The sequence below is a fragment of the Notothenia coriiceps genome, unplaced genomic scaffold (assembly GCF_000735185.1).
Source record: "Notothenia coriiceps isolate Sejong01 unplaced genomic scaffold, NC01 NC01_scaffold00029431, whole genome shotgun sequence".
NCBI lineage: Eukaryota > Metazoa > Chordata > Actinopteri > Perciformes > Nototheniidae > Notothenia > Notothenia coriiceps.
The window spans coordinates 269,665-279,910 of NW_011362132.1; the positions used below are offsets into that span (position 1 = coordinate 269,665).

General features: G+C 39.6%; 2 protein-coding genes across 2 annotated transcripts in view; one reads left to right on the forward strand and one right to left on the reverse strand.

The window, feature by feature from the left end:
- Window positions 1–2,643: 2,643 nt before the first annotated feature.
- On the forward strand, window positions 2,644–7,707 carry bicdl2l (bicaudal-D-related protein 2-like). The gene is made up of 7 exons (XM_010786648.1): window positions 2,644–2,916; window positions 3,049–3,645; window positions 4,342–4,461; window positions 4,551–4,709; window positions 5,838–5,920; window positions 6,025–6,145; window positions 7,049–7,707. The coding sequence occupies exons 2-7, from the start codon at window positions 3,052–3,054 to the stop codon at window positions 7,382–7,384; spliced, it is 1,413 nt and encodes a 470-aa protein (XP_010784950.1). The 5' UTR covers window positions 2,644–2,916; window positions 3,049–3,051; the 3' UTR covers window positions 7,385–7,707.
- A 20-nt stretch (window positions 7,708–7,727) lies between these two features.
- Window positions 7,728–10,246, reverse strand: part of abhd11 (abhydrolase domain containing 11) — a 7,475-nt gene continuing 4,956 nt past the window's right edge. The window contains exon 6 of the mRNA XM_010786647.1: window positions 7,728–9,754. Within this exon, the coding sequence (XP_010784949.1) occupies window positions 9,619–9,754 (136 nt within the window). The 3' untranslated portion in view covers window positions 7,728–9,618. The remainder of the gene's footprint in view (window positions 9,755–10,246) is intronic.

Consider the following 10,246-nt stretch of genomic DNA (forward strand, 5'->3'; position numbering starts at 1 on the left):
AACCCGATGAAACAAGAAGATGAGGTGATTGGTCTCCATGTACCACATGAAAGGAGAGGTGATGTACATAATTAGGGAAATCAATCGTTAGTGTCTTCACACCACTACTACACTTTATACTTAAGTAAAGTACAAGTATCTCAAGATTGTACCCAATTATAGTACTTGTTGAGTTTATGAACTTGGTTACTTTACACCATGTGGCTATAAAGATAGAAAGACTAAACCTTGCACAGAGGCATGAAAATACATTTTCAAAATGCTCAACAGTGCTGCCAAAATTATAAACTGACTGCTACACAATTAAAATAAATGCTTTTATATATTTCTATTAGAAGTGACTCTTTGGTGTTTCTGTTATTATTAACACTGCTGCTTTAGTTGTTCTGACTGCTAAAATCCTCTGTTATTCCTCATTATAAAGCCAACATTCCGTGGGGTGGGGGAGCCGGGGGCTCGGATCATTGTCACCTCTTTCATACCTGATGAGTTTGCATCCCTGCTTTCACACGCTGGGGTCTGTTTTGGTGAGCATGTGACTGGAGAGTAAATTAGTCCATGGGATAAATCTCAGTGTCCTATAATCCTGTCTTTGTCTGTTTGTTCTCTTTCTCATCACAAGAGGCCAGCTGAGTGGTTGATTGGACTCGATCTGTTCAACCCCGCTTATTTTTGTGTCTAAACTCCACTTTTATTTTAGTATCAAAGAACTGTGTAAACCCAACAAATGGACCACTACTGATTACACAATCCAGAGATGTTACGTGTGGATTGAAATATGTTTTAGTGTTAATAGTTCGTTAGAATAATTTCATTGCCAACATCTTTTTTAAATTATATTTATATCAACAAATGTACCAGCATCTGTTATTGTAGTGTTTATTCCTTGAGCAAATTAGTGTTTTGGTTCTCGTAAAAAAAATAGTATTTGCAATTTTTATATAGACAACATTTTTATTGTGCCCAAAGAAGCTTGGACAAACTTGACTTAGATAGACATAGATTTGTTCCCTTTTTGATACAATATCTCGCAGGATTTTGTATTTTGTCTGTCTTGTTCATATCTATTCTTTACAATACTGAAACAAGAGAAAGTTTCCCACTGACTTTTTTAAGTTCAACCTTTTTTTAGAATAAAATGGAAGTTATTGTAGATGATAAAAGATAGAAGAATAACAACAGTTTTACTGCTAAGACTGTGTGTGTGTGTGTGTGTGTGTGTGTGTGTGTGTGTGTGTGTGTGTGTGTGTGTGTGTGTGTGTGTGTGTGTGTGTGTGTGTGTGTGGACTATTTAAAGCTAGCAGAACAATATGTGGCCGTCTGAACAATGCCACTTATTTGCAGTATAATGACTGAACATAATTGTGACGTAGATCTTTGGCGGCAACCTTAAATTCAACTTGCATGTGAATAAAAGTAATAATATCCTCCTGGGCTACGGGGAAACAAAGACCAAGTATTCAGTTATAAAATGGGACGTGTTGATATGTCACTGCCTCGTGTCTGCTGATGAATCACAATATTTGCAAAGTATTTTTGCACTTACGAGGAATTTGATTTTTTTTTTTTGCATCGCCCTCAATGTACCTACAACTAGGCACCAGCTGAACAAATAAAGGCAATAATAGGCAGAATGTCTGTGGAATGAATAGATGGGTGTGAAATTAAATATCTATCCAAGTCCATTGTTAAGGAAACAAACAAGGATAGAAGGATGATTCGTTGTCATTTAACAACACAGGGTTTTGAAACCCAGTTCTGCTACATAAGAAAAACAAATTGCTATATTCTTGATGGAGCTTGGAGGAGTGTCACAGCTTAGAAGCTGCTCGGTAGTCTGGTCCTACTTCTGCGTCTCTTGCCAGACTGCAGCAGGCTGGTTATTGTCCTTAATATCCTTTAGGAACCTTTTCACCCTAATATCGCTGAAGCTCGGTGGATGAGCACCAATGACAGACGGGCAGTTCTGATCACTCCCTGCTGAGACCTCCTGTCCCAAGCACACCCCATGCCCGTTTGTATAGTTTCTGGTCAGGATGCTTTCTATTGATACTCCGTTAAAGTCAATCATTTTACCTAAAAGTTTTGATGATTCCCAGAAACTTAAATCTGTTCAATAATAATAAAAATAATAATACATTACATTTATAAAGCGCTTTTCCTGGTGCTCAAAGCGCTTACAACAGCTTAATGTCAGCTCCATAAATGTAAATAGGCTTGTGCTTTCAAGTTGACAAGTATCTCCTTGGTTTTGCATTGTTGTTGAAGTAGTACTCTGAGTATACTTTATTATATTTTGTGTTTTCTTTTCTCATTATGACGTCTCGTCTATATTTGCATTCCGGCCAATCATAGTGTTCTGTAAATTGTTAACTGTAAAAGTAGTGCAGAGTAATACAACTATATGCAGTAATGGATATACAGCAAGTACAATTTATATTGACAGTGACAGATGATCTACATGTTTAAAAAAAAAATATATGCATGCTGGATATTTGTCACCAAAAAGTACCCTCTTAACTCAAAGGAAGGAATGACTAATGGTGGTTTCCCCGAATAATTTCAACAAAAAAAATAATTCAGTGACTAAACGAAGGAAGAAAAAAATGCATAAGGGACAAGATAGAGATTCAATATCCTTTCCTATCTCCAACCCTCTGCCCTGTGTATTTGCGTAGCTTAATAAAACAACAGTTTAAATCAGGTATCCTGCGTCAGGCCTTAATAATCTGAGTTTATAAAAAGGATCAAAAGACCTCCTCTATTTGTTCTCTATGCAGCTATGGTATGTTTGAACGTCATGTGTTTGTATAACCACTGAGAAGAAGCAAGAAACCCACACGGCCGCGTGAAGCCACATCCTCCGGTGACATCACATCATGTCATGGCAAGAGACGCACCATTCAGGAAAAACTGGTTTGTAGACATTCTGTTTGTCACCCTCCCTCCTTTATTTTGGTTTTCCTCTTGCTCTTTGTTATTTATATTTAGTCTGACAGTATCGTCGGAGGGTGTAACTGACTTCTCCCTCTGACTTCTACCAAGCAGACCATGAACCATGCTCAGCCTTTCTCACTCCTGAACGAGCGGCTGAGGCCTTCTTCCAACACCAGCACTCAGCTCTACTCCTCTCAGAACAGAATGGGGGACAGACAGATGGGCTCGCTCAGCCGCAGAAACCTATTTTACCGACCTACAGTCGTGCCAACAGAACCAAAAGCCTCCTTGATCCAAACAGAACCAAAAGCCTCCTTGATCCAAACAGAACCAAAAGCCTCCTTGACCCAAACAGAACCAGAAGACCCGGAGGAGCCTGAAAGCATCTCAGAGGAGGGAGATCAGGTCTCTGATGAAGGGACTTTTGCAGATCTGTTGAAAAACTCCTTCCTTATCGATGAGTTAAACTTATCAGATTTTGGAGAAGATGAACCGGGTGATGAGGACAGAAGCGCCTCCTCTTCTTCTGAGGAAGACCAACCAGGGGAGCTGAAGTCAGAGGGGGCCGGGGTCTCAGAGTCAGTGTCCTTGGCCGATGAAGGCAGGAGACCTTTTCAGAGAACCTACATAAATGGAGCTTTACCAGACCTGGTCAACGGTGGCAGGCCGCTCAGCAGGCGCCGGACACTGGGACACGTCTCAGACACGGTAGGATAAACTATTTCATATACGCCTGTCTATTTGAATAAGAGAAAGGTTGTTGGTTTCCTGGTAAACATTCTTTGACAGTGCATGCATTTGAAATTCATTCTTCATCAAGTCTTGTCAGACAACTAAACCTGTTATACTGGGAGGAGACATTCCTAACAGTCACAGAGGAGTTGACTAAACACAACAGCACATAATTAAAGATGAGAAGTTGTTCCCAAGAAATCAAAAACTGCAACATAACAAAGTGTGATCAGAATCAGTGTGTTGCTCTGACGTCAGATCACAGTTAACTTCAGTTTGCATAGAATTGTTATGGTTTTACAGCAGAGGATGGCAGGGTTTGATTTGTGGTTATGAGTATAAAGATGGAAACAGTGTTGCTAGGAGATGCTTTATGCCTCTAACATAAAGTTCAAAACGTCCATTACTTATCTTGATGCGTCATTGAGTTTCTACGAATGCAATCATTTGTGCATATTTGCAGTGTTTGCAAGTGATGAATAACTTCCAAGCCGGTACGACTGGATTTATTGTCCACAGTCTCACCCTGCAATCTAGATAAGCAGTATCTGTTTACACTGAGTAGAAATGTCACTAGGTTGTACTTTCTGTGTGCGGGCCTTTAATGATCTAAACAGCAACATGTGGGGACTTTTAATAAATGTACTGGTGTGATTTTGCAACTGTTTGCAGCTAAAAGAAGTGCGAAAAGAGGTGGAGCTGTCCCGGAGAAGAAGTATCAAGCTGAAGGCGCAGGTGGACAAACTCCAGGAGAGCAGAGAGGGGCCGGGATGGAGCCAGCACAGAGAGAAGGTGAAGCCCACACACAGCACCAGGGCGTCCTTTACATCAACACAACTCTGCAGGTTTCTTATTTATATTTCTGTTTATTCCTACTCCAGGTCACAGAGGAGGTTCAGTCAATCCTGAAGCTGCTGCGCCAGCTCACAGAGTCCGAGTCCAGCCCACCTGAACCCCCCCGTGGGACGAACCGTCTAGATGCTTCTCTGGCCCAGCTGCAGACAGTGGCCTGCAAACTGGCATTGAGCCAAAACAAACAGGTAGGGCAGCCCCCATTGAGATAAAGCTCCTCACCCTTATCACGTTACATAGCTATGATTTAGTTGATTGTAGCTGGTATGTTACCTGGATGAATGTTTGCTTTGTACATACAAGGGAAACGATAAGGAAAGGTGACTACTGAGAAATCCTGAGTTTTGATTCTCAATTTATATAAAAAATGTGGCTATACTAAAGAAATACCGCACGCCTAAAATGAATCTTGGTAAAACTATACTTCACCCTGTGTTAGCTTAAACACAAACTCCATGGTGATCAGAGGAAGAGCAACTTCTTAATGAATCTAAGTAAATGGGGGGTGCGTTCAACCACACCAAAACGATTTGAAAAGTTCTGTGTACAAACTCTTACACTATGCAGTATAATCAAAGTTTAATTTATCCATTTGTATGCTAATTGCTTCACAAACATTGCATTTATTCCTAAAAAGGTACTATTTACACGTAGGCGTATACAGGCATACACTTTTGCTGGTGCGCTACTTCTCTGTGCAAGTACTGCAGTGCTTATACACACTGTAAGCGTTTTAAATATTAGGGTTTTGGCAGAAAGGCATGTGTTAAGATATATACATATGAAATTAGAATGAGATCATTCTACACTGATTCCACCCCCCGTTCCCTTCGATTCAACAAGAATGTACTAAATTCTCTTCAATTGATTAAGGCAACACTGAGTGAGGTGGTCATTAACAAATACATAGAGGTTCAAAGAGATAATGGCATCTTAAGTATTCACCTTCCAATTCCAGAAGACTCTTAAAAATGCAATTGGCAATGCAGCAAATCATTTATATCATCAACAAGGGAGTTAATGAACTACAAGCCTTAAAATAATAAGTGAAGCGCGTGCATTGACTTCCTAGCTGACGCAGGAGGCACACATTCCCAGCAGATGAGGCACCTTCCTCATTGTTAAAGTGTCGACGCTCAGCTATGTGGCCTGACAGGTTTACAAGTGACAGTTACCCTGATCTGAGCCATCTTTGACTGCATGGTAGAGAAATACACCAGTCTTTTTCTTCAGTTTTGTGACTGATGGTGGCATTATATCAATAAAACATTTTGACAAAACTGAACCTATATCCCTTGTTTTTGTTCATTTTAAAGTCCAAATCTGGAAATGGAAAAGGATCAGAGGAAAGCGCTATCCTGCAGCAGGCGTTACGGGACAGAGACGACGCCATAGAGAAGTGAGTACACACACAAATGAATCCAGATTCAAGTGGAAAAATGGAAGCTGACAAATATGAATCTATTTTGAGAAATGTGTCATTCTTTCGGTTCCGCTTTGCAGGAAAAAGGCGATGGAGGCCGAGCTGCTGCGAAGTAAAACGGACTTGATGTTGCTGAACAACCAGCTGCTGGAAGCCGTGCAGAAACGCCTGGAGCTGTCACTGGAGCTCGAGAACTGGAAGGTAAACACTACCAAGAGTTGGACAAAAACAGCCAATAATGTGCTAAGGGTAGTCGTATCATGGAACAAACTGAGCCATGATGAGCAAATGGACACAGAGTAAAGACACACATATCATTAGGGTTAAACATGTTATTATACACACAAAACAAACTGCAATTAAAATCCAAACACATTTCATTCAGTACATGCAGGCGTTACTGCCAGCTGGTTTCCTGCCAGTGATTTGGGCCCGGTCCCATGTGTTCAGCACCTGGTGTTCTGCAGGGTTAAACATTCAATCTGATACTACACTGCTCTGTGGTATCCAGTTACACTTGGAGTACAAAACAGATTTCAACTAGCCAACTCAAATATTGAAATAAACAAATAACTAAGAAAGAGTTAAATTACTACAATTATATTACCACTGTTACAATATTCATAAAGGTACAATCCTTCTCTGGATATGATTGGATTCCATTATGTTTTTAATGTAAAACTACCAATAACTTAACCAAAATCAACTTTAAGAAAAGTAACCAAATCACACACAATTGTATGTCACATTATCCTATTGTTTTCTATTTAATCAAATTCTATCTTGTTACTTCTCACATTTTTTATGGCATAATAGACAATAACTTCCTGAGGATCTTGTATGTCATACTTTACAATTCTTTTCACTTTTTCTTATATATTCTATTTTTGCCAAAAAATCTTTTTTAAACATAATATACAATTGACTCTTTATAACATACTATTACTTTTTTAAATATTTAAATAACATACAAAACTACGACTTTTTATACAAACTTTAATGAGATACTTAACCATTTCTTGTAACAATTCTATGTAGATTTGAGGTTGTAGGTAAAGTCTGTATTCCTCGTGCTCTGACAGCCTGTGTTTGCTCTGTCTCAAGGAGGACGTCCAGCAGATGCTCCACCAGCAGCTGCAGGCCCAGCAGCAGGCGGAGGCCCAGAAGAAGCCCTCCCGCCTGGGCATCCTGAGGAGGAGCAACAAACCACCCATCCAGCGGCCGAACAACTTCCCCATGTCTACGCCCGTCCCTCCCACAACCAACTCCAAACAAATCTTCGTCCCCAGATCTGCTGTTTCCACGGCTCCCAGCACGCCGCCCCCCCTACGCCACTGGATGGACAAGCTGATGAGGCCGAGGAGCAGCCGCCATGAGCCGGACGCAGTGGAGCCGCAGCCCGAGGGCGACAAAGGTTTCCAGGTCGTTTCACTTGATTAAAACAGGGATGACTTTCATTCTGATGCTCAAAATGTGTGGCTTATCATCACTATTGTATGAAAACATGCTTTGGATCTTTGAGTCATGTATGTATAAAATGTAAATGTGATCATAAACGAGCTATGTCATTGATAATATTGTAGCACTTTAATGCTTTACTCTTAATTTCCTGAATATCCTTGTTATTTTGTAAATACATCTATTTCTTAAGCAAAGGCTCCTTCAAACCTGCTGCCGAGTCAAAGTGCAGTTTATTTGCCACCTCATCACTTTAAATGCTGCACGGTCGGCACTTTAGCAAGTTGCATTTTCAAGATTAAAGGAAAAAAAGAAAAACAATTTGTTGCAGATTTGTCATTTTATTGTAGGATTTGAGTCTGTACACTTTCAATAATATATAATCCAATATATATATATATATATGCTCCTTGTCCACATTTATTTAAAATATGACATTATCTAGACTGAGTGCCACTTTTGGGCAACAAACGGATGCATGAAGCACAAAGTTACACCTGATGACAAGAGAAAAGGCATGCTCGAAGTAAAACAATATACTTTCCTGCACAGATGATTACAGTCTTCAAACTTTTCAATGTGATTACATGAATTCACTCTTTTATATTGTTGACACAGAGTTCGCTCTTAAAAGATCTTTGTCCCACAGTAAAGCTACAGAAGCTGAAGCAGGGCCCGATTCAAAGATCAGGGGACCCCCCTCCTCGACAATCTATTCATATTGTGCAACAAGAAAACTGTCCTGGTTGAGGAGGAAGAGGAGGGGGGGGGGGGTCTCTTCTAACTGGAGCTTTGTAAAAGGAACCAAATGAGGAGAGTTTCACTTAAATCAATTCTGATTCTTTTCTGACTTCTGTTTTCACATCAAACGGACATAAAACACTGATTTAAACATCGAGCGGAATGAAGGGACATCGGTTAAGATCCTTGTGAGAGAATTCACACAAAAATGGCAAACCAGCTGCCAATCTAAAGTCTGCTAATTGTAATTGTAGAATAAAATATTTTGTATTTCTTACCAAGTTTTAGAGAAATAGAGAAAAGCAGCTTTTGACAAAAGAGGCACAGATTTACAACACCCTATTCATTAAGATGGCAGTTTCACTACTGGACCATAACGCTCAAACCCATGAAAACAGAACTTATATTAACACTAGTACGATTAGATAACAACATACATTGCCTCAGCATATATTTGTAAGATATCCATTTTTAGATGAGCGAGACATGGATAACAACTCAGTAAAACATGTTTCATTAAAACACTGATGGACTGACCGAATACACAACGACATGATCATGGCTTATTGCCAGACAGACAGGAGAATAGTTTACATTGTTAATAATTAGCATATCCTATAATTACTATAACCTGAGATATTCAGGAAACAGATTGTGACAGTTCTGCATTTATATGTTTCAGCTTGGTTTTCATGGATGATAATCTTGATAAAAATATAACCAGCGCTCTCGGTGTACTCGAGTTGTGGCAAAGTCAATGAAATGTAAATCCTTATCTCTGACAGAGCAGATACAGAGGAGAGGATGTGAGAAATAAAGATCCAGAACAATATATTGTATATATCACTCATCAACATTAAAATCAGTTTCTACAACAAAGCACCTGTACACAAAGTCTGCATTACAGCCTCTTTGCAGAGCTCTGACCTCCTGACATGATACCAAACTCTCTTGTGCAAAAAATCCCCCAAAACTTTTGCTTTGCACATTCCTCACTCAGCTGCTCCGGTAAACATTATGCATTTCATTCCAGTGCTGTCAAAACGTTCACATCCAACCCCCTGACTGCTGGTCCACTTCAGCATTCCCTGGTTAATGTCGGCCGAACACCACTTCGCTATTGTACTGGCTTTAATGTTTCAACATCAAGAAAGCAGTGTGCAACGTTTCTTTGGATTAGTACATTAACAGCCCTGTTATGTTATATATTGTCTACCTACTACCTACTGACCAGAAAACCAATGAAAACACATCTAGAAACACTACCTGACTGGCAGAGACTAAACAAAAGAAAAGTTCACCTTTGCTACGCTTCACTAAAATTGTTTAAAGGACTGACTTTTGTAAAAGGGCGAGTTTGGTCCAGTGTTGGCAAATAATAGCATCATCAACAACTCCTTCTGCTGCTGAATACTAACCGTCATTTTCACGCTCAGGGGTGCGTTAAAAAGTTCTGAGGTGGAGGCAGGAGGCAGCTAGGACTGGAGGAAGGAGCTGACGGAGCTGATGAAATCTAAAGGTTTATCTGCGTGGATCCAGTGGCTCGCATCTGGGATGTACTGGATGTCAGCGTTAGGGAACAGCCTCTGGATTTCTGGGTAATCGTCAGAGCTGGATCAGGAGTTACAGAGAAATAGGAATTAGATCAATAATCAGGTAAAACAGGATGGTGTGAGGCACAAGAGACAAGAGGAGATGGCCACAAAACAGAAAAAGGGTGATTGAGTGATTTATGATGTTATCTGAGTGAGATGTTTTTCCTCAGTCAAATGATACATTTGTGAGATTTGTTTTTTCTATTTATTGCAGATGTAAAGAGTATTTATTTATTTATTTATTTATTGGGATACAGCCAATGGCTGTCCAGTTTGATAATCTGTTTTAGATCATCAATCCCATATACAGGACTGTCTCAGAAAATTAGAATATTGTGATAAAGTTCTTTATTTTCTGTAATGCAATTAAAAAAACAAAAATGTCATACATTCTGGATTCATTACAAATCAACTGAAATATTGCAAGCCTTTTATTATTTTAATATTGCTGATTATGGCATACAGCTTAAGAAAACTCAAATATCCTATCTCTAAATATTAAGTAATA

Bases quoted from the DNA above. Each gene is read 5' to 3' on its own strand.
- bicdl2l (XM_010786648.1), top strand. From the start codon at position 3,052: ATGAACCATGCTCAGCCTTTCTCACTCCTGAACGAGCGGCTGAGGCCT. The intron at 3,646-4,341 runs GTAGGATAAACT...AACTGTTTGCAG, and splicing joins TGGGACACGTCTCAGACACG to CTAAAAGAAGTGCGAAAAGA. The intron at 6,146-7,048 runs GTAAACACTACC...CTCTGTCTCAAG, and splicing joins TGGAGCTCGAGAACTGGAAG to GAGGACGTCCAGCAGATGCT.